Source organism: Hyla sarda, chromosome 3 (assembly GCF_029499605.1).
Source record: "Hyla sarda isolate aHylSar1 chromosome 3, aHylSar1.hap1, whole genome shotgun sequence".
Classification (NCBI taxonomy): domain Eukaryota; kingdom Metazoa; phylum Chordata; class Amphibia; order Anura; family Hylidae; genus Hyla; species Hyla sarda.
Genome location: NC_079191.1, coordinates 93,408,895 through 93,434,080, shown reverse-complemented (window position 1 = coordinate 93,434,080; position 25,186 = coordinate 93,408,895). Strand labels below are relative to the sequence as shown.

General features: G+C 43.6%; 1 protein-coding gene across 2 annotated transcripts in view; it reads right to left on the bottom strand.

The window, feature by feature from the left end:
• The window catches only part of NGEF (neuronal guanine nucleotide exchange factor), a 251,721-nt gene that overhangs the window by 149,159 nt on the left and 77,376 nt on the right, over nucleotides 1-25,186 (bottom strand). Inside the window, exons 1-2 of one of the 2 annotated variants that reach the window (XM_056564626.1) lie at nucleotides 11,872-11,948; nucleotides 8,018-8,081 (exon numbers count right to left, since the gene is read on the bottom strand). In XM_056564626.1, coding sequence (XP_056420601.1) covers nucleotides 8,018-8,081; nucleotides 11,872-11,890 — 83 coding nt within the window. In that variant the 5' untranslated portion in view covers nucleotides 11,891-11,948. Of the gene's footprint in view, nucleotides 1-8,017; nucleotides 8,082-11,871; nucleotides 11,949-25,186 lie in introns of those variants that run through there. The other variant, XM_056564624.1, reaches the window with a different exon arrangement.

Here is a 25,186-nt window from a genome sequence, read left to right as displayed (position 1 = left end):
TGATGACCTGATAGCCCTGAAAATGGGGATGATCGGAGCTGTCAGAGACAGCCCTGATAATCCTAAAGCATAGGAGCAGGGTGGCAGGGGTGCCACCTCCTCCTATCCCCTGCGATTGGCCGGTCAGAACCGCAGGGCAGGGGTGGGGTTGAACGTTCATTTCCCCTGTTGTGCCCACCCCTGGATGTCGAGGCAGAGCAGGGAAAGATGGTGGCGATGTGCGGGGGCCGTGGATGCGGCGGGGACCGTCGGAGCCGTTACCTGAGCCGGTACCAGAGACTGGCGTCTGACAGGAGGCAGCAGGCAAGAGGAGGCAGCGGCGGCGGTTTCCCAGATGCAGCAGTGAAGATTGCCGTAAAGTGATCTTCACGGCTGCTTCTAGGAGTTTCAAAACTACAACTCCCAGCATGCCCAGACAGCCTTTGGCTGTCTGGGCATGCTTGGAGTTGTAGTTTTGCAACATCTGGAGGGCCACAGTTTGGAGACCACTGTTCTTCCAGATGTTGCAAAACTACAACTCTCAGCATGCCCAGACTGTCCAGGCATGCTGGGAGTTGTAGTTCTGTAACATCTGGCCCTTAAGATGTTGCAGAACTACAACTCCCAGCATGCCTGGACAGTCTCCACATGCTGGGAGTTGTAGTATTGCAACAACTGGAGGCACACTGGTTGGGAAACATTTTCTGTTTCCTAACTCAGTGTTTCCCAACCCATGTGCCTCCTGCTGTTGCAAAACTATAACTCCCAGCATGCACTGACAGACCATGCATGCTGAGAGTTGTAGTTTTGCAACAGCTGGAGGCACATGGGTTGGGAAACTCTGAGTTAGGAAACAGACAGTGGTGTGGAAACACTGCGGTAGTCTGTTACCTAACTAAGTGTTTCCCAATCCCAACCAGTTCCCTCTAGCTGTTGCATAACTACAACTCCCAGCATGCACGGTCTATCAGTGCATGCTGGGAGTTGTAGTTTTGCCCCCCCCCCCTACAGGGTACATTCACATGGGCGGGGGATTACAGCAAGCTTCCTGCTTCAAGTTTGAGATGCAGCTAATTTTCCGCTGCAGCGGGAAACTCACTGTAAACCTCCGCCTGTGTGAATGTACCCTAAAAACACTACACTAACCCTAAATAAAGAGTAAAATACTACATATACACTGCACCCATACACTGTCGCCCTCCCCCCCCCAAATAAGAAATTAAAAATGCCTTGTACGTCAGTTTTTCGAAAACCGAGCCTCCAGCTGTTGCAAAATAACATCTCCCAGTATTGCCGGACAGCCATTGACTGTCCAGGCATGTTGGGAGTTTTGCAACATCAGGAGGCACCCTGTTTGGGGAAAACAGACGTACAGTATTTTTGGTGGAGGAGGCAAGTGAAACGCTTGCTTCCGGGTACACCCTTATGAAAATCCCTAATTTAGGCCTCAAATGCGCATGGCACTCTTTCACTTCAGAGCCCTGTCATATTTCAAGGCAACAGTTTAGGGCCACACATGGGGTATCTCCGTACTCGGGGGATATTGCGCTACAAAATTTGGGGGGCTTTTACCCCTTATGAAAAGGTAAAGTTGGGGTCTACACCAGCATGTTAGTGTAAAAAATCTAATTATTTTACACTAACATGCTGGTGTTGCCCCATACTTTTCATTTTCATAAGAGGTAAAAGAAAATAAAGACCCCTAAAATTTGTCACACAATTTCTCCCAAGTACCGAAATACCCCATATGTGGGCGTAAAATGCTCTGCGGGCGCATAACTGGGCTCAGGAGTGAGAGCACCATGTACATTTGAGGCCTAAACTGGTGATTTGCACAGGGGTGGTTGCTGGTTACAGCGGTTCTGGTAAAGGCAAAAAAAATAAATACCCACGTGACCCCATTTTGGAAACTACACCCCTCGCGGAACGTATCAAGGGGTATAGTGAGCCTTAACACCCCACAGGTGGTCAGTGAAAATGAAAAATGTAATCTTTCATTTGCATAGCCCACTGTTACAAAGATTTGTCAAACGCCAGAGGGGTGTAAATGCTCACTGCCCCCCTTGTTACATTCCTTAAGGGGTGTAGTTTCCCAAATAGTGTGCCATGTGGGGTGTTTTTTGCTGTTCTGGCCCCATGGGGGCTTCCTAAATGAGACATGCCCCGCAAAAACCATTTCAACAAAATTTGCTTTCCAAAAGCCCAATGTCACTCCCTCCTTTTTGAGCCCTCTAGTGCATCCACATATGATATATTTCCATACTCGAGAGAAATGGTGCTTCAAATTTTGGGGGACATTTTCACCTATTACCCTTTGTGAAAATGAAAAATTTGGGGTAACATCAGCATTTTTGTGAAAATGTTTTTTCATTTTCATGTCCAACTTTTTTGAAAATTCGTCAAACACCTGTGGGGTGTTAACGGGGTACTCCAGCACTAAGACATCTTATCCCCTATCCAAAGGATAGGGGATAAGATGCCTGATCGCAGGGGACCTGTCGCTGGGGACCCCCGTAATCTTCCATGCCGCACCCAGTTAGAATCAGCCCCCGGAGCGTGCTCGCTCCGGGTCTGATTACTGGCAATCACTGGGACGGAGCATAGTGACATCACAGCTCCACCCCCGTGTGACGTCACGCTCCGCCCCCTCATTGCAAGCCTATGGAGGGGGCGTGACGTGCTCGCTCCGGGGGCTGATTCTAACGGGGTGCGGCGTGGAAGATCACGGGGGTCCCCAGCAGCGGGACCCTCGCGATCAGGCATCTTATCCCCTATCCTTTGGATAAGGGATAAGATGTCTTAGCGCAGGAGTACCCCTTTAAGGCTCACTGTGCCACTTGTTACATTCCTTGAGGGGTGTAGTTTCCCAAATAGTATGCCATGTGGGGTGTTTTTTTTTTTTTGCTGTTCTGGCACTATAGGGGCTTCCTAAATGCGACATGCCACCCAAAAACCATTTCAGCAAAATGAATTCTCCAAAATCCCATTGTCGCTCCTTTTCTTCTGAGCCTTCTACTGCGCCCACAAAGCACTTTACATCCACATATGAGGTATTTCCTTACTCGAGAGAAATTGGGTTGCATATTTTGCCCCTTGTAAAAAAGAAAAAAATATGGGTCTACAAAAACATGTTAGTGTAAAAAATGAAGATTTTGAATTTTCGCCTCCACTTTGCTGCTATTCCTGTGAAACACCTAAAGGGTTAACAAACTTTCTGAATGTCATTTTGAATACGTTGAGGGGTGCAGTTTTCATAATGGGGTCCATTGTGGGGTATTTCTAACATAAAGACCCTCAAATTCACTTCAAAACTGAACTGGTCCCTGAAAAATTCAGATTTTGAAATTTACTTGAAAAATTGGAAAATTGCTGCTATACTTTGAAGCCCTCTGATGTCTTCAAAACGTAAAAACATGCCAACTTTATGATGGAAACATAAAGTAGACATATTGTATATGTGAATCAATATATAATTTATTTGGTATGTCTATTTTGTTTACAAGCAGAGAGCTTCAAAGTTATAAAAATGCAAAAAATTGTAATTTTTCATGACATTTTTTAATTTTTCACCAAGAAATGATGCAAGTATCGACGAACATTTACCAATAACATAAAGTAGAATATGTCACTAAAAAACAATCTTGGAATCAAATTCATAAGTACAAGCATCCCAGAGTTATTAATTCTTAAAGTGACAGTGGTCAGAATTGCAAAAAATGCTCTGGTCCTTAGGGTCAAAATGGGCTCGGTCCCCAAGGGATATGATCCTCCTCCTCCATATTGTTTGAACATTTATCTGGTCTGACGCATTAGGGGCCTCTTAAAAAATATAATCCCTGAGAGGCAGGTAAAGAAGTTAGCCACTAGCCATTATGTGGTGTACAGTGCCTCTGAGCCGGCGGTGCCAGCTGCAGTAATATGAGCTTGTATATTATCATGTCAGATCTTTGGAGCCCCTAGGACCTCCTATTTTTTACTGGTTGTTAATATTGTTACTAAATTGTTCTTTAATTGTTAATAAATTGGCAGCTGTGGCCAAGGTTCATTTAACCCTCTAGAGGTGTGATTTTTGTTGCAATATTTGGTGTTGGGGGAAGGGAGTTGGAGAAAAAGAGCATCAGGAGTAATTTGATCTTGGTGCAGAGTTTCGGTACCTGTCATGTGGTGTGTGTGTTTTTTTTTTTTTATGACATTCATGATTTATTTTGATGTTTTGATTTGTTTTGCTTTAGGTAGGAAAAATGCTAATCTAGGTTTAACTGGATGTAAAGCTTTTTAAATAATGTATCGAAAAACCCACACATTTTTATGTTAATATTTGATTCATTAAAATGCTTGACCAGAACATCTAGTACTGTGTTTTTTCAGTTTGTTTTTTTCAAATCAAACTACAGCCTTTTCAATAGGCTTTAGTTGTATTCCTGTATAATATGTCACAAGTGAAATGCCACAATTAAAAGGGTTAGTCCAGGGAACTGTTTTTTCTCAAACACAAATCACCTTTCCTGTAGATAGGGGTTAAGTGTCTGGTTGCGGGGGTTTTGACCTCTGGGACCCACTGCAATGTCCTGTATGGGGCCCCAGCATGAAGCAGAGCGGCCTCCACCTTCCTGGACGAACGCAAGTGACAGCACGCTCAGCCAATCACTGGCTGCAGCAATATCCCTCCTCAGCCGCTGAGTGGGCCATCCTTTACGTTTGTCCAGGACAATGGGGGCCAGAGTAGAAACACAAGGGCACCTCAGGTGCACCTCATTGCTTAAAGGGTAACTCTCATTAAAATTAATATTTGCTATTAAATAAAAAATATTTCTAATATACTTTCAGAGAGATAAATGGTTACCCAGCTCACCTTCTTAGCCAGACGCCTGTCGCACGGCACCGTGTGAACCAACACCAGAATAGCAATGAAGAAATAGAAGGTCCAGCGCAGGATAACGTGCAATAAAAGCCAATATTCATTGTAGATTCAAGCCATAGGACAGCAGGACACAATGTAACGCATTTCAGCCGTAAAAAACAGCCTTACTCATACTATTAAAACTATTTTCATTATTTTGCACTCCTTATGGTAAATAAAAAAGATTTCTAATATACTTTGTTTAAAAAAAATGAAGTTTTCTATGTTTTATTTGTGCTTAAAAAAAGCTCAAGAGCACATTTTCCACAACTCATACACAGACTTAGGACCAAAGCCCTAACACAGGAAGTGCAGCCTGGAGTGCTGAGGGGTGTGTGTCCAGCCTTATCCAATCATGGCTCCTCTCACACTTAACTGCCATATGCTGTTGGTTGGATACATCCCCCTCAGCACTCCAGGCTGCACTTCCTGTGTTTGGGCTTCAGTCCTAAGTCTGTGTATAAGATGGGGGAAAATGTGCTCTTGAGCTTTTTTTAAGCACAAATAAAACATAGAAAACTTGATTTTTTTTAACCAAAGTATATTAGAAATCTTTTTTATTTACCATAAGGAGTGCAAAATAAAAATAAAATTGTTTTAATGAGAGTTACCATTTAAGAGTTTTCTGGGTTGCAATGTTTTTTACTATTTACTTCCATGCTGTGAATACAACACACAGGCTATACTCACCTTCAATCCCATGGCAGGGGTGGGGGGAATTTTTACTGTATAGAGAAGCAGAAAGCATAACCAATAAGAATATAGGGGGGAATTTATTTTGTAGGTGAAGGTGAAGCATTTTTGTACACATTTTTATTGTGTGCTGGTAATGTGTAGGTGCACCAAATTGCATGAAATGGTCGCAAGGCATGCTGGAAGTTGTAGTTTTATAATGGCTGTGGTACATTGGTTGGGGAACACTGTTCTAGGGCATGCTATTTCTGTAGAAGTCTGGAGCTGCTTGTTCCTGATGTATCCCAGGTATACAGATTCAGATTTTCAGAAAAAATGTCAGTGACTGTCCCATTCATCCATGTTATAATAATTCTGTGGTGTGTGAATATACTAGCCCACAATAATTAGTATTTTATGGGGATCCTGAGTTTGAACTGAGCAGTGGTCAGGTATGTGACCTGCTTCAATCTCTGTAAAAAAAAAACGATGTTGTCCCTAAAGACTGAGGTGCTGTATAAAACATAACATTTATTAATTCATTAAAAGAATCCCCATGTAACTCATAACTGAAATGTGATACCCATACAGTGATAATCAACAAATATTAAGTATACTAAAAGAGCACGAGTCGCCAACGGACCATCATCATTAACACTTGTCACTGACATAAATATCTTATTAACAAATACAGATGAGGGGCACTAAATGTTGCGAGCAAACCTCATAGTAGAAGAGAAAAACAATCATGCACATATAGTCCCATCCCAACGCGTTTCTACACCTGCAACAATTTCTCTAGTGTCACATGGGTTTCCTCAGGGGACGCTAAGGGAATGTACAAACAAAAAATGCAAACATAATTATAGATATAGATTGTGTTATTGCTACTCAAACTGGTAGCCCTGTCCAGTAGTAACCATTAGTGACCATTAAGATGCTAGGATCATAAAGCCTGATGCAAGATGCATGACCACTGCTCCAGAACTGCTCCTGTTATAAGGGAATGGACACCAACTGCTGATGACAGTCCTTCCCAAGAGACATAATCAGAGGGTGAGACGCATGGGCTCCACGTGATCAAACTGCTAACGACGACCCTGCAGTGGCAGAGTTCCCGTTACAATCACCGGGAGATGCGCCTTCCATCTCTGTTGCACTGATTCTAATAGCACTATCAGCAATCATAAATGTATCATCTATAATTTCAGATTACCCAAATAGTTGTATGAGAAGATAACGTGAGCAGCCAATCAGACACCATTTGCACATTATCGTTTCATCCTGTGTTCATTGGTGTAGCAAAAGGAGTCGCAGCAGTTGCAGTTGCGACCGGGCCCCCTTGCCACATACTGAATCTTCAGTTCAGTCCCCCTATTCCCTTGTATTGGTGTCCTGATGCAAATACAATGCAGCTCATGGCTCGGAACCATGGCACAGCACTTCAAATGGGTTCTTCTTTTGCCCATGTGAACCAACCCAAAGTCAATGCTTGACCCTTTTTAAAGCCTATAGAGGAGTTTTTCTCATTTGGTCAAGATATCCCCACTCATAGGATATGGGGTTAACTTACAGATCATTGTGGATACCCAAAATGCAGTGAAAATACTTCCTGGCATGAGTGGAGCAGGGCGTGTAGCTACTGCTTCATTTATTCTTTATGGGCTTTCTGATCGACAACGCAGGAGTCAGACACCCACCAATCTACCTAAATGGCTACCGATTATCAGCTAAACTAGAATTTTCTCCAAAAGGACGAGTACTCATCTGCAGACAGTGGGTTTAGGTTTCTTGACCCTTGTCAGTACAGAGACAAATTTTGTCTGGCAGCCTTTAATGTGGGTCTGAGGAGGTAAGAGCTAAACCTTTCTATCTGCACAAATGTCAATATGTTGACCTACCAATGTTTAAGCCTCTGGCATAAAGGCTACCATTCACACCAGTTACAGCAAAAATATCATATGTGGTACAGGTCATAAAAACCCTTCAACTAGAAGCTTGATAAGATAGATTCATGTGTCACAACACTGCCAAAAAACAAGGCACCTGAAATATAAAATATCCGCAGACCACAAATGCCTAATGCTGTGATACTGGGGTACTATGGGGGCAGAGTTGAGCGAACTTACAGTACATTGGCTCGTAACAAACCCCGGCCATTGATTACTTTAGTCTGCATGAATAAGTTCACCTTTCCAAGTGCTCCGTTTGCCTTGAAAAGTCCGGGATGGCAGTCTTAGGTCTCCTAGAACTGTATCCACCTTTTCCAGGCCACCGGAGCACTTGGACAGCTGAACTTATTCATGCAGACTAAAGTAATCAACAGCCGAGGTTCCTTATGAACCAATTTACTGTAAGTTCGCTCAACACTGTATGCAGGGTTCACAACATAAATACATGTTAGAACATGATGACTGTACCATGCAATCTTTATCATATGGATTGTCTGATTTGTACATGACATACCTGTATTTAGTTGAAGAATTTCCTGCTATGAGGTTATTCCTTGGGTCTCTGGGTCCTTGTTGCCCTATAATAGAGGGAAGATCGCCATTAGTTGTCTTTTACAGCTGAAGTTCCTATTTCTCAAGAGGCATTAAAAATCCCATAAACACAAGCATATAGTAGCTGGAGGCTACTGGGCCCCAAAGCTTACACCATCTTACCCAGGCATCAGGACTTGCCTTGTCTGCACCACCTATTGGTAAACCCCTGTACACACAACTGCGTCCAATTTTTATACTCATTCCTATAACAGCAAAAGTTTCTTCGCTGAATAATAAAATATGAAACTCACGTTGAATACAAGTCAACCCACCTCAGAAGGATTTGCTTTAGGCTAGTTCATAGCTTTCTCTACTTGGCTGACGATACTTCAATCATAAGAAAATACTGGAGATATTTGTGTACTGATCATTTAACCCTTTCCTAGTAGTCCAGAAGTACAAAATTGTCAACAGACAAGGCGGAATTATTATATTGTAAAAAGCCAGCTCTCAAGATACCATTTAAACTAATTAAATTTATTTATTTAAAGGCAATTGAAATATATTTTTAAAAAAATAAAAAAATATTCAAACCAGTAAATAGTACAATGCAACCTGAAAAAAATCCAGATCACCATAGGGGAACCTGTGGAAACTAGTAAATAGTACAATAAGAGATTAATACAACCTATAAAAAAATCCAGAACACAATATGGAAACCTATGGAAAATATACAATACAGTACAGATCACAAGGGCACGTTGTGCACCATTCATATGATCATGTGCATGAAGTCTAAGGAACAAAATGGCTACAGGTTCTTGCTACCTGGCAGCACCCTGACACACCTACATGTTTGCTTTGGCATGGAAGTCTTTGTCTCTTGATTCAGGATAACCACACCACAGTACTTAGTTGATATATGTTGCATTGAGATGAAAAATTTCCAGAAATGCTGAAGCCATAGAGAGGAGGAAAATAAAAACTATTTACTAGTCAACCAGACTAGACGGAATTCTGGAATTCCGCGCGGAAATGCAGGTTTCATGCGGAGGAGGAGTATCAAGTATTTCTATTCATAAAAACTAAAATAAAAATTTCATGCGGAAATTCCACGCCAATTCCGCGTGGAAATGCTTCTGACTCAAAAAAAAAAATAACATAACACAACAACACAACATACCTCCCCAGCAGCACCACAAAAATACCACAGTGCAGCCCTTTTTAGCAGCATGCAGCACAACAAACCTCTCCAACTGTGCCAAATACCACTGTACAGCACAAAATGCTTTTTCAGCTACAAACATATATAAAAAACAGCAATATAAACCTGCTCAGCCGCGCTTAACAAAAACCACAGTGCGGCATACCTAGACCGCCTCCAGCTGTGACTGATCAACTTGAGTTTCTGTAGCACTGGAGGAACAGACAAGCTTACTGTCAATAGATTCAGCCAGAGGAGCAGAAACCGCTTGGTTAAAAAATCCAGAATGCTGTTGCTTCTCCTTCAGGCTAAGAATTTGGGCCCTGATACAGGAAGGAAACTATACTTCAGAGGAAAGTGGCAGCACTGCTGCAGGGGGAAGGAAGCCGATCTAACATTGGCTGCATGTCAAAGAGAGAAAATTCCTTACTCGTAACTACCTACCACTGGCTGTGAGTAAGGAGCTTTCTCATTGGCTCTCCTGCCTAAGCTGCATGCAGGTATGGCACTACGGCCATCATCTCCCTTTTCAGTATGGCATTTAGTCTTCAGACTATTTCCTGTCCTGTACAGGGATATTTAACCTCTTACTGGTATGGGCTTGGAACACCTCACAGATCGAGAAGAGCAGCAAAACAATGCCATAGGAAATAATACTACCATACAGTGGCCAGAGAACAGTACCATAAATAAATCTTTCCTAGCAGCCTCCCAGTCTGACTGGGAGAGCATGGTAAGTGTGCTATTACACCTTGTTCACACTGGTGTGGTGCTGTGCGGTGTCCGTTGCTGCCGTGGCGCCGTGTCTGCGGGGAGGTGCGACCCATAGACTGGTTTGAGTGGCATTGGGGCCGTTCTGCCAGTGGGTCGTTTCCCCCTGTGGGCACTGGTGTCGCGGCGGTGGTGGTGGTCGCCGCCCAGTGCTACGCCATTTTATGCTAGGGACGTTAGGGACCCACTCTGAATAGGTGGCCTTGACGTGGCGAGTGGGCTTGTACTTTTTGATCAAAAATGTATACTAACAACCTGTTAGTTTTTGATATTGTGCTGAGAAGCAATCAGATCATTATACAAGATTGTAGATGTGCACCATGTCTGTTTTCTACCCGAATTCATTCAGTACCATAAATAAATTAAATTAATAAGCATTATAAAGCTCCTATACAATGTTTACATTAGGCTACTGTTGACAGGCCTTCCAAGACACCCTATTCTACAAGAGGGGCTGATGGGCCCAGTTCACACAGGTCACACACTCAAAGACCAGCCTGGATAATGCATTTGGTTGTATAATAAGAAATATGATCAGTTTATATGATATATGATCACCCATCATGGACGCTCATAACATTCTTCAGACCACATTCTCATACTTACTATTTTATCTAGTCTTTCGACAAAGCTCTGTTTAAATATTTTGCTGGGAGAGGGAATGAAATATTTTCCTTTAATCCTCAAAGACATGGAAACTATTCTAAACACTTCACTCACAGAGAATGCAGTATATTCCTTGTTCAACTATTGCTCTGTTCCATATATTCCATATGGGATAAACCTCTGTTCACCCAGTGGGTTCTAACAATGTCCCCATCTGAGATAACAAGTGTCCTGGACAGTAATCATGGACAGTTATCATGGCCAGGACAGTGATTGTGGCCATAACAGAGGATGTTCAGCCACATAAGTTATGGAAAACACTGACAAGGGTCCTGAGAAAGCTGTGTGGTCACCTGCTTTTTTGACAAGATCAAATCTGGGGTTTAAGCGGCAGGTAAGGGGCTAGCTCCAAGCTGGGACTTTTTACATGGATGCTACTTATATGGAACATTAGCACAGCAACACAATACGCTTGTATGGATCACAAATAAAAGTACAGTGACCCCCCCGACCTATGATGGCCCCGACATATGATAATTTCAACATACGATGGCCTCTCAGAGGCAGCATCAACATACGATGCTTTTGTATGTCGGGGCCATCGCATAAACGGCTATCCGGCAGCGCAGACTGCTTCAGCTGCCATCGGATAGCCGTTTACGGTGCCCCATGTGGTCCGCTGACGATCACTTACCTGTCCTCGGGGCTCCAGAGCATAATCCTCAGGATCCCCTGCATAGTCGGCGCTCTCCATCAACGTCATCACGTCGCTGCGGACGGCGTCCTGTCATCCAATAGGAGCGGCATGTGTAACGACGTGATGGCGGCAACGGAGAGCGAGGATGCCGGGGAAGTAAAGGCCTTGCCGGAGCATCGGGGACACCTTGGGGACTCGGCGACAGCGATGGACGGCGACATCCTGGGCAGCGGTGATGAGCGGTGATGGTCCGGAGTGGCGGGGACAGGTGAGTACAACTTCCTCTAACAGTGGTCTTCAACCTGCAGACCTCCAGATGTTGCAAAACTACAACTCCCAGCATGCCCGGACAGCCGTTGGCTGTCCGGGCATGCTGGGTGTTGTAGTTTTGCAACATCTGGAGGTCCGCAGGTTGTAGACCACTGTCCTATACTTTACATTGCACGGATCCCTCAACATGCAATGGTTTCAACAAACGATGGTCCGTTTGGAACGGATTACCATCGTATGTTGAGGGACCACTGTATTTCTTTCTTTAAAGCTCAGCATCGACCACCTGGCACTACATGTATCATCTAGACTTGCAAGAAGAGGGTTCATTCCAGACACACCAGGGGGAGATTTATCAAAACCTGTGCAGAGGAAAAGTTGCTGAGTTGCCCATAGCAACCAATCAGATCTCTTCTTTCATTTTTAACAAGGCCTCTGAAAAATGAAAGAATCTGATTGGTTGCTATGGGCTACTTTTCCTCTGCACGGGTTTTGATAAATCTCCCCCACCACTGCATTAGAGACTTCTTGTTTCTCCAACCTTAACACACATTCATACTGGGTACGTTTATGAGCATTTACCAGGCAATGGAAAAGAAATCCTCAATGGCCCTCATTTACTATTGCAAACCCGACATGTTTTGTCGAGTTGTGCGCCAGATTCTGTGCCAGAATTGAAAAAACCCAGACTAACTCTCCATTTTGCTAAGAAAACCCGAAAAGGGGCGCGGCTGCCGGGGAAAGGGGGCGTGGTCTCAGAAAAGGGGCGTGTTCCCGAAATTTTCACACAAAAAACCAACATATTTACTAAGGTTTCCACATAAAATGTGGTGGATTTGAGCTGAGGAAAACCCGGCAGATCAGAGCATGTGTAAAAAAAGCAAAGTGGAAAATGTAGCCCCTTAACGACGCGGGACGTATATTTACGTCCTGCGCCGACTCCCGCGATATGAAGCGGGATCGCGCCGCGATCCCGCATCATATCGCGTCGGTCCCGGCACTCATCAACGGCCGGGACCCGCGGCTAATACCACATATCGCCGATCGTGGCGATGTGCAGTATTAACCCTTTAGAAGCGTCAGTCAAGGCTGACAGCCGCATCTAAAGTGGAAGTGACCTGGCTGCTCAGTCGGGCTGTTCGGGACCGCCGCGGTGAAATCGTGTGGTCCCGAACAGCTTACAGGACACGGGAGAGCCCTTACCTGCCTCCTCGATGTCCGATCGACGAATGACTGCTCTGTGCCTGAGATCCAGGCAGGAGCAGTCAAGCGCCGATAACACTGATCATAGGCGTGTTAATACATGCCAGTGATCTGTGCAAGAGATCAGTGTGTGCAGTGTTATAGGTCCCTATGGGACCTATAACACTGCAAAAAAAAAAGTAAAAAATATGTTAATAAAGGTCATTTAACCCCTTCCATAATAAAAGTTTGAATCACCCCCCTTTTCCCATAAAAAAAAAAAAAACAGTGTAAAAAAAAATAAATAAAACATATGTGGTATCACCACGTGCGTAACTGTCCGAACTATAAAAATATATCATTAATTAAACCGCACGGTCAATGGCGTACGCGCAAAAAAATTCCAAAATCTAAAAAAGCTTCTTTTTGGTCACTTTTTATACCATTAAAAAATTTATAAAAAGTGATCAAAAAGTCCGATCAAAACAAAAATCATACCGATAAAACTTCAGATCACGGCGCAAAAAATGAGTCCTCATACTGCCCTGTACATGGAAAAATAAAAAAGTTATAGGAGTCAGAAGATAAAATTTTTAAACGTATAAATTTTCCTGCATGTAGTTATGATTTTTTCCAGAAGTACTACAATATATACTAACATATAAGTAGGGTATCATTTTAACCGTATGGACCTACAGAATAATGATAAGGTGTAATTTTTACCGAAATATGCACTGCGTAGAAGCGGAAGCCCCCAAAAGTTACAAAATTGCGTTTTTTCTTCGATTTTGTCGCACAATGATTTTTTTTTCCGTTTCGCTGTGGATTTTTGGGTAAAATGACTAATGTCACTGCAAAGTAGAATTGGTGATGCAAAAAATAAGCCATAATATGGATTTTTAGGTTGAAAATTGAAAGGGTTATGATTTTTAAAAGGTAAGGAGGAAAAAACGAAAGTGCAAAAACTGAAAAACCCTGAGTCCTTAAGGGGGTAGGGAAACCTTAGTAAATACCGTGGAAAATAAATTGTAGGGAGTTAAAACCCACAAAGAAACCTACACAACACTCTTAGTAAATAAGGGACAATGGGGGAAATGTATCAAACTTTGTGAGAGAAATAGTGGAGAGATTTCCTCACAGCGACCAATCACAGCTTAGCTAACAAGCTGTGGTAAAGTGAAAGCTGAGCTGTGATTGGTTGCTGTGGGGAAATCACTCCACTTTTTCTCTCACAAAGTTTGATAAATCTCCCTTAATATGTACTGAACTTATCTCTAGGTGTATTTTATACCTTGTCCGTAATATTCATTAACAATATCTCATTGGATAACTCACAATACCTATGCCATAGGCTATGGCTTTGTAAAATGACTGCTTACTCCCCTGGGTAACCAGGTTTTACTGGTTCCAACATTATCACCATTCCACAGGATTCTGACACTCCGTCACTCTCTCTGTCCACTGGTTTGCTGCTTTGCGCCTACTCTTCTTCTGACTTTCAGAGCAGTTCTCTATGTTATGTCATGTACACTTACCCGCATACACTCAAGGCGTCAAATTATCCTTGATATAAGTGTCCCAGCCCCACCTATATACACTGCAGTGCAACATTCCCTGTGCCACAATGTTCACCATCACATCAGTGCATGGCTCCAGAGGCATCATGGGTATCACCCACCACTGACTGACAGGTACAATTGATGTAACCAGAAATGTATGATGTCATCCTGCAAGAGGAGGTACTCCTCTTGCAGGATGACATCATACATTTCTGGTTACATCAATTCAAAGGTGATGGCAACACAGCTGTATACAGTGTATTACCAGTTGGTCAGAAGGCAGGGCACAAAACAAATATATGGTACATTTTAACTTGGTACAAAGAGGCATACACGTTTGTGCAACATTATATGAGGGAAACGAATAGGTTACCTGTACGGTCAACCTCACAAGCCACCTTGTAAACTATGTATGCTTGGAGTCCATAATACTTTACCCCATGTTGAAATGCCATTTTGTGTCCCCCATTTCATGGAATATTTGTGTTGAGTTTTCTATTAGCCAAAAATGCTGTAGCCAGAAAAAATAATAATCACAAACTGCATTTTGCTTTCTATTTGCCAAATGTTACTTTAACTATAGTGAAATATAAACATACTACATACAAAGCGTTTTGGTTTGTGACATATTTTAGATTTATGATTTTTAAATGCTGTTCTTCCCATAGGTTTTTCTATGAAATAGCAAGAAATTGCATGTAGAGAATGACACTGCACAAAGTAGCCACTAAAGAGCATGTTAGATGTAAGGCTATGGCATTAATTTTTTCTTATTTTTAAATACATTCACAGCATATTCAGCTAATATATGCTGGTAAATTCTCCTGCTATTTACAGTGGGGATCAAAAGTTTGGGCACCCCAGGCAAAAATTTGTATTAATGTGCATAAAGAAGCCAAGGAAACATGGAAAGATCTCCAAAAGGCATCAAATTACAGATTAGACATTAGACAAAAGTTCGATTTTATTTCCTTTATTTACACTTTCAAAGTAACAGAAAGCAAAAAAATGGCGTCTGCAAAAGTTTGGGCACCCTCAGAGTTAATATCTTGAACTGCCCCCTTTGGCAAGTATCACAGCTTTTAAACACTTTTTGTAGGCAGCCAAAAGTCTTCCAATTCTTGTTTGAGGTATCTTTGCCCATTCTTCCTTACAAAAGTCTTCCAGTTCTTTGAGATTTCTGGGCTGACTGTGACGCACTGCTCTTTTAAGGTCTATCCATAGATTTTCAATTATGTTGAGGTCCGGAGATTGTGAAGGCCATGGCAAAACCTTCAGTTTACGCCTCTTGTTGTAATCCCCTGTGGATTTCGAGGTGTGTTTAGGATCATTATCCATTTGTAAAAGCCATCCTCTCTTTAACTTCAGCTTTTTCACAGATGGCTGTTACGCCGAGCGCTCCGGGCCCCCGCTCCTCCCCGGAGCGCTCGCTACACTCTTCCCGCTGCAGCGCTCCGGTCAGATCCACTGACCCGGGGCGCTGCGATTCCGCTTCCAGCCGGGATGCGATTCGCGATGCGGGTAGCGCCCGCTCGCGATGCGCACCCCGGCTCCCGTACCTGACTCGCTCTCCCTCGCTCCTGTCCCGGCGCGCGCGGCCCCGCTCCCTAGGGCGCGCGCGCGCCGGGTCTTTGCGATTTAAAGGGCCACTGCGCCGCTGATTGGCGCAGTGATTCCAATTAGTGTCTTCACCTGTGCACTTCCCTATATCACCTCACTTCCCCTGCACTTCCTTGCCGGATCTTGTTGCCATCGTGCCAGTGAAAGCGTTCCTTGTGTGTTCCTAGCCTGTGTTCCAGACCTCCTGCCGTTGCCCCTGACTACGATCCTTGCTGCCTGCCCCGACCTTCTGCTACGTCCGACCTTGCTTCTGTCTACTCCCTTGTACCGCGCCTATCTTCAGCAGCCAGAGAGGTGAGCCGTTGCTAGTGGATACGACCTGGTCACTACCGCCGCAGCAAGACCATCCCGCTTTGCGGCGGGCTCTGGTGAAAACCAGTAGTGTCTTAGAACCGGTCCACTAGCACGGTCCTCGCCATCCCTCTCTGGCACAGAGGATCCACCTCCTGCCAGCCGGCATCGTGACAATGGCATCAAGTTAGCATCCAAAATTTGCTGAAATTTTATTTAATCCATTTTCCTTCTACTCGTGAGATGTTCCCTGTGCCACTGGTTGCAATACAACCCCAAAGCATGATTGATCCACCCCCATGCTTAACAGTTGGAAAGAGGTTCTTTTCATTAAATTCTGTTCCCCTTCTTCTCCAAACGTACCTTTGCTCATTCTGGCCAAAAAGTTCAATTTTAACCTCATCGGTCCACAGAACTTGTTTCCAAAATGCATCAGGCTTGTCTATATGTTCATTTGCAAAGTTCAAACGCTGATTTTTGTGGTGAGGACGTAGAAGAGGTTTTCTTCCATGAAGACCATATTTGTATCTTTTTATAATGGAATAGTGTACCACAACTCCAGTGTCTGCCAGATCTTTCTGGAGGGATTGTGCAGTCAAACGTGGGTTTTGAATTGTTTTTCTCACAATCCTGCGAGCTGTTCTGTCTGATATTTTTCTTGGTCTTCCAGATCTTGCTTTAACTTCCACTGTTCCTGATGACTGCCGTTCCTTAATTACATTCCGAACAGAGGATATTAACATCTGAAAACGTTTTGCTATCTTCTTATAGCCTTCTCCAGCTTTGTGAGCGCCAACTATTTTCAGTTTCAGATTTCTAGACAACTGCTTAGAAGAACCCATGGTGCTGATTGTTGGGGCAAGGTCAGATGAGTCTGGGCATTTAAAACCTTTGAGAATGACATCACCTGGTGTTCTCAGATGATGATTGAGAACAATCCATGACTGTGGCAGGTCTCAGCTTTGCTAAAGGGGCAGTGCATGCTATAAATTTCGCGGAGTGCCCAAACTTTTGCAGATGCCATTTTTTTTAATCTTTTTTGTTATTTTAAAAGTGTAAATGATGGAAATAAAATCTAATTTTTGTTGAGATATTATAAGAATGTCTAGTCTGTAATTTGATGCCTTTTGGAGATTTTTCCATCTTTCCTTGGCTTCTTTATGCACATTAATAACATTTTTTACCTGGGGTGCGCAAACTTTTGATCCCCACTGTCTGTCTAAGATACTCATAGAAGAGAATTTTTAGCAAAGTATATGCCAAAAGAGCACCGGTTGTATTGAAAATCATTGTTGACTACACAATCAAGGTACTGTATAAAACAATGTATACAACATATCATACGTAATTTTAAAATGGAAGTCAGTGTCTGACATACATAACTATATAGGAAGAAAGCTGCATATATCTTGGGTAAATGTGTAGCAGAGCATTTCAAACAGTCTGCCAAGCATAGAGCCAAGTGTGGCTTGAATTTAGCTTTAGTTATATATATATATTATTACCTTGTACAATACTGAATTCCACCAGCTATGAAGAAATGAACCATTTTATGATCTTACACCTGCTCTGCATCATATTAATGATACACTCATGTCATGCTAGACAGAACAATGCCTTTATATATATGAATGTTTATTTTATTTTGCTTTATTGCTTATGCAGCATAACACTCTGATGTACAGCAGCAAGTCACCACATTACTAGTTATATGAATGTTCTGTCCATAAGCAGAAAGGTAAAAAAATTTGATATGTGCACTTCCTTCTGTGGTGTCGGGGTGTGAGGTGCAGGGTAGATGCAGGGCAGATGTTATGGCCCAAGGAGCAGATGGTATTAACTCCATCTTGTCGTGATACCAGGGTGTGGTTTAGCCTTAAGTACCCAAAGGTAATACCGCTGATCCTGGGCTAGGCAGGGGCAATGAAGACACCAAGGGACAGATTAAGGATAACAGCAGCTTTACTGAGGCAAGACAGGTGATATAGTCTATGCAGTACAGCCAAATATCCCAGGGAGGTGACCAGTGACACAGGGGGACCTTGCAGGCTTGCTTGGACTTGCAGTAGTTAGACTGACTTTAGTGCAGGCCAAGGTGACTACAGATGGAATTGACTTGACTGAGATGGTGAACGATAGTAAGATGACTTGACTTACTGATGACCGACTTTTGGCTGCAAGACTTTAGGCTTGAGGCCTCCAATGCTCTGGACACAGACACTGGAAAAACTTGACTGCACTGGACCTCAGCAGGAAAGAGAGCGATTGCAGCCCCTCCCCTGGTTATATAGGGGGCCTGTGCAAGGAGCCCATAGGTCACTTGGGGGGGTCACCTGGTCACTGGAGCCCTCTGGGTAACAAACATGTGGTACAAACATTAAAGCAACAGTACATTAACCCCTTAAGGTCGCAGGACGCAAATGTACGTCCTGGTGCGGTGGTACTTAACGCACCAGGACGAACATTTACGTCCTGTGCATAACCGTGGGCATCGGAGCGATGCCCGTGTCATGCGCGGCTGATCCCGGCTGCTGATCGCAGCCAGGGACCCGCCGGCAACGGCCGACGCCCGCGATCTCGCGGGCGTCCGCCATTAACCCCTCAGGTGCCGGGATCAATACAGATCCCGGCATCTGCGGCAGTGCGCGATTTGAATGAATGATCGGGTCGCCCGCAGCGCTGCCGCGGGGATCCCATCATTCAGAACGCCGCACGGAGGTCCCCTCACCTTCCTCCGTCCGGCTCCCGGCGTCTCCTGCTCTGGTCTGAGATCGAGCAGACCAGAGCAGGAGATGACCGATAACACTGATCTGTTCTATGTCCTATACATAGAATAGATCAGTATTAGCAATCATGGTATTCCTATGAATAGTCCCCTATGGGGACTATTCAAGCGAAAAAAGAAAATGTAAAAAAATGTAAAAGTAAAAGTAAAAAAAATTTGAAAAATCCCCTCCCCCAATAAAAAAGTAAAACTTTTTATACACATATTTGGTATCGCCGCATGCGTAAATGTCCGAACTATTAAAATAAAATGTTAATGATCCTGTACGGTGAACGGTGTGAACGAAAAAAAAAAGTCCAAAATTGCTACTTTTTAAATACATTTTATTTAAAAAAAATTATAACAAATTTATTAAAAGTTTTTTATATGCAAATGTGGTAGCAAAAAAAAGTACAGATCATGGCGCAAAATATGAGCCCCAATACCGCTGCTTATACGGAAAAATAAAAAAATTAGAGGTCATCAAAATAAAGGGATTATAAACGTACTAATTTGGTTAAAAAGTTTGTGATTTTTTTTATGCGCAACAATAACATAAAAGTATGTAATAATGGGTATCATTTTAATCATATTGACCCTCAGAATAAAGAACACACGTCATTTTTACCATAAATTGTACGGCGTGAAAACGAAACCTTCCAAAATTAGCAAAATTGCGTTTTTCGTTTTAATTTCCCCACAAAAATAGTGTTTTTTGGTTGCGCCATACATTTTATGATATAATGAGTGATGTCATTACAAAGGACAACTGGTCGCGCAAAAAACAAGCCCTCATACTAGTCTGTGGATGAAAATATTAAAGAGTTATGATTTTTAGAAGGCGAGGAGGAAAAAAAGAAAACGTAAAAATTCCTTAAGGCCAAAATGGGCTGAGTCCTTAAGGGGTTAAAGGGGTACTCCGGTGGAAAACATTTTTCCTTTAAATCAACTGGTGCCAGAAAGTTAAACAGATTTGAAAATTACTTCTATTAAAAAAATCTTAATCCTTCCAGTACTTATTAGCGACTGTTTACTACAGAGGAAATGCTTTTCTTTTTGGATTTCTCTTCTGTCACGACCACAGTGTTCTCTGCTGACCTCTGCTGTCCATTTTAGGAACTGTCCAGCAGGAGAAAATCCCCATAGCAAATATATGCTGCTCAGGACAGTTCCTAAAATGGACAGCAGAGGTCAGCAGAGAGCACTGTGGCCGTGACAGAAGAGAAATCCCAAAAGAAAAGCATTTCCTCTGTAGTATGCAGCCCTAAAAAGTACTGGAAGGATTAAGATTTGTAAATTACTTCTATTAAAAAATCTTAATCCTTCCAGTACTTAATAGCGGCTGTTTACTACAGAGGAAATGCTTTTCTTTTTGGATTTCTCTTCTGTCACGACCACAGTGCTCTCTGCTGACCTCTGCTGTCCATTTTAGGAACTGTCCAGCAGGAGAAAATCCCCATAGCAAACGTATGCTGCTCTGAACAGTTCCTAAAATGGACAGCAGAGGTCAGCAGAGAGCACTGTGGTCGTGACAGAAGAGAAATCCAAAAAGAAAAGCATTTCCTCTGTAGTATACAGCCCCTAAAAAGTGCTGGAAGGATTAAGATTTTTTTTTATAAAAGTAATTTACAAATCGGTTTAACTTTCTGGTACCAGTTGATTAAAAAAAAAAAAAAAAAAAAAAAAAAAAAGGTTTTCCGCTGGAGTACCCCTTTAACCCCTTAAGGACTAGGCCAATTTTCACTGTAGGACCAGAGCGTTTTGTGCACATCTGACCACTGTCACTTTAAGAATTAATATCTCTAAAACACTTTTACCGAATATTCTAATTCTGAGATTGTTTTTTCGTGACATATTCTTCTTTATTTTGGTGGTAAATTTTCGTCATTACTTGCATCCTTTTTTGGTGAAAAATCCCAAAATTTCATGAAAATTTGGAAAATTTTGCATTTTTCTAACTTTGAAGCTCTCTGCTTGTAAGGAAAATGGATATTCCAAATAAATTTTATTTTTATTCACAAAAAAAATATGTCCACTTTATGTTGGCATCATAAAATGGACATATTTCTACTTTTTTGAAAAAATTAGAGGGCTTCAAAGTAGAGCAGCAATTTTCAAAAATGTAATGAAAATTGCAAAATCTGAAGGGACAGATGTTACAGAACTACAACTTACAGCATGCCTGGGCAGTCTAGCCATGCTGAGAGTTGTAGTTTGGCAACATCCGGAGGGCTACAGTTTGGGCACCACTGTAACAGTGGTCCCCAAACTGTGACCCTCCAGATGTTGCAAAACTACAACTCCCAGCATGCCCAGACAGCCTTTGGCTGTCTGGGCATGCTGGGAGTTGCAGTTTGACCTTCCTAGTGGTTGCCACAGATCCCTTTACTTTCACTTTCATCCCCCCCCCACGTCGCTTCCCTACCTGAGCCAGGATCCAGCAGTCTCCAGCGACGATCAGCTGTTCCCAGGCATCTTCTCCTCCAGGTACCCCTCGACATCCAGGGGTGGGCAGAACAGGGGGTTGCCATGGCAACCCACTGTCCTGCTCTGCCATTGGTCAGAATCAGTTCTGACCAATGGCAGGGGATAGGAGCAGATCGCATCACTGCGACCTCACTCCTACCCTGCAAGATGATCTGGGCTGTCACTGAGAGGTCAGATCATCACTATTTTCCGGGTGATCGGGTCACCAGAGACCCGATCAGCCCGGAATAGCAGAAAATCGCATGTCTGAATTGACATGCGATTTTCTGCGTTTGCCTTGGACGCCTGCTGAACGATTTCAGCAGGTGTCCGGTTTCGCAACCCGCCCGGCGCGCGGCGGGATGCGAAATTCGCCAGGATGTATGAGTACGTGCCTGGTCCTTAAGACCCAGGGTGCAGGGACGTACTCATACGGGCCTGGTCCTTAAGGGGTTAAATGAGGCAAACCTATATACATAATGGGGGTATGCTGCAGGGGAGCCCTGCTGGGGACATGCAGGGACTCTGCCTGACAGGGCAGGAGGACAGAACGGGGCCACATCATCCCGTACTGGGACATCACACTTCCACAACTCTTTACATATAGTTGTCAGTATAGGGCAATAACAAAAATATATGTATACTGTACAGTCATAGATTTCTGTCAGAAAGACAAATACCAAATATAAGAAGAACAGAACTTTATCACTATAAAACTGCACTTGCAGGTCACTTTTATGCTACAGAGACCCTGTGATCCGTCTGCTACCATATGAAGTGTCCACTAGAAATGGAGGATAGCCCTTGAATGGTTTAAACCAACACTTGTGGTCAGGTATATCTGTGGTGTCCCGGTACCGCATCCTATACGGTAACTATGTATGTGTGGGTCCCCATAGCCAGAGTCCCTATGACGTAGGGATCCCTGTCACGTAATTAACCCCTTGTTGCCTCTATTTCTACTAATAGACCAGTGGTCTATATAAGGTTGATGTAAATATAATGATATATCTGTAATGGTTAATTACCTGTGCCATAGCGTTGCAGGACCTGCGGGTCATGTGACTAGGTGAACTTTATGGTATTAAGCTTAAGGGCCTTTGGAGGCCCTGTGACGTAAGCAATCCCATTACTCTCTGTAATGGTGAATGGCAGATGTTCGGACCAATCGGATTTGCCCCGCCCCCTGCCCATATAAGGGAGCGGCGGCCATGTTTCGCTCTCTTACCTCGTGGGCTGTCATGAGAGAAGGATCTGCGCAGCAACTAACGCAGTGAGTTAGGCCCGAGCCTTGCGGCAATGGCTGAACAATTCTAAGTCTAGAGTGTATCAATCCCCATACACTCTGCAGCATCACCGGACCTAATAATACCCCTAAATCCGGACTGATCTGCAAATATCTACCCTAAATTCAGAGACTGTATAAATAGCTCAAGGTCCGCAACAACTGTCAGTCACTAAGCAAGATAAGGACTGTTTATATGAGACCGTTACTGTGCCTTGGATACTGCAAGCACTTAAGTAAAGTTGTTCAAGTTCAAGTTCAATCTCTTTGTGGACCTTCAGTCATTTCATGCACCTATCGTTACTGGGAAGGGCGGCGATAGGCCGGAGCATTGACTCAGCATACCAGCCCTCATCCTGGCGTCACGAACTATAGGGTTAACATTAACCCCTCCTATACCGATACCATACCACCACTACATACACCCCCCAAGGGCTACCACATATTGATTTGTGAAGGTGGAATGGTAGCATGTGGTGTGCCTCGGCTACCCGTTGTAGGTACGCCTAAAAAGGCCATACCTGGTGATAGATAGTACTATGTCAGGAGTACCAAAATAGGATGGGATGCTTTTTCAATAAACTGATAATAGTCCTCCTAATAAGTAGAAGAGAACATGCAGGATTATGGTTAGTGGTCAGCTCAGACATGTGCAAGGTGCGTGTAACAGCGGGAGCCGAAATAGTTTAACTCCATGTGAACCACCATATAGTGTAACTCCAGAATGACTGGTGAATGTTGTAGTTTCAGTAAGCATTCATACTTATGATTTAGCTGCACACACAAACTGTATAGGGAATGTTTACCACTGAGATATACAGTACACTGCTCAAAAAAACAAAGGGAACATTTAAACAACACAATGTAACTCCAAGTCACTCACACTTCTGTGAAATCACACTGTCCACTCGGGAAGCAACACTGATTGACAATCAATTTCACATGCTGTTGTGTAAATGGAACAGACAACAGTTGTAAATTATAGGCAATTTAGCAAGACACTCCCAATAAAGGAGTTGTTCTGCAGGTGGTGACCACAGACCACTTCTCAGTTCCTATGCTTCCTGGCTGATGTTTTGGTCACTCTTGAATGCTGGCAGTGCTTTCACTCTAGTGGTAGCATGAGACGGAGTCTACAACCCACACAAGTGGCTCAGGTAGTGCAGCTCATCCAGGATAGCACATCAATGAGAACTTTGGCAAGAAGGTTTGCTGTGTCAGTCAGTGTAGTGACCAGATCATGGAGGCGCTACCAGAAGACAGGCCAGTACATCAGGAGATGTGGAGGAAACCGTAGGAGGGCAACAACCCAGCAGCAGGACCGCTACTTCCGCCTTTGTGCACATAGGAGCAGGAGGAGCACTGCCAGAGCCCTGCAAAATGACCTCCAGCAGCCCACAAATGTGCATGTGTCCACTCAAACGGTCAGAAACAGACTCCCTGAGGGTGGTATGAGGGCCCGACGTCCACAGGTGGGGGTTGTGCTCACAGCCCATCACAGTGCAGGACGTTTGGCATTTGCCAGAGTACACCAAGATTGGCAAATTCGCCACTGGCGCCCTGTGCTCTTCACAGATGAAAGCAGGTTCACACTGAACACATGTGGCAGACGTGACAGAGTCAGAGACACCGTGGAGATTGTTCTTCTGCCTGCAACATCCTCCAGCTGGGGGTCAGTAGTGGTGTGGGGTGGCATTTCTTTGGGGGTCTGTACAGCCCTCCATGTGCTTGCCAGAGGTAGCCTGACTGCCATTAGGTACCAAGATGGGATCCTCAGACCCCTTTTGAGACCATATGCTGGTGCAGTTGGCCCTGGGTTCCTCCTAATGCAAGACAATGCTAGACCTCATGTGGCTGGAGTGTGTCAGCAGTTCCTGCAAGAGGAAGGCATTGATGCTATGGACTGGCCCACCCGTTCCCCAGACCTGAATCCGATTGAGCACCTCTGGGACATCATGTCTCGCTCCATCCATCAATGCCACATTGCACCACAGACTGTCCAGAAGTTGGCGGATACTTTAGTCCAGGTCTGGGAGGACATCCCTCAGGAGACCATCTGCCACCTCATCAGGAGCATGCCCAGGCATTGTAGGGAAGTCATAAGGGCACGTGGAGGCCACACACACTACTGAGCCTCATTTTGACTTGTTTTAAGGACATTACATCAAAGTTGGATCAGCCTGTAGTGTGGTTTTCCACTTTGATTTTGAGTGTGACTCCATATCCAGACCTCCATGGGTTGATAAATTTGATTTCCATTGATAATTTTTGTGTGATTTTGTTGTCAGCACATTTAATTCAATTCATTCATGTAAAGACAAAAGTATTTTACACGATTAGTTCATTCATTCAGATCTAGGATGTGTTTTCTTAGTGTTCCCTTTATTTATTTTTTTTGAGCAGTGTACATTACCTAAGCTTCTGCGGAGAAGCC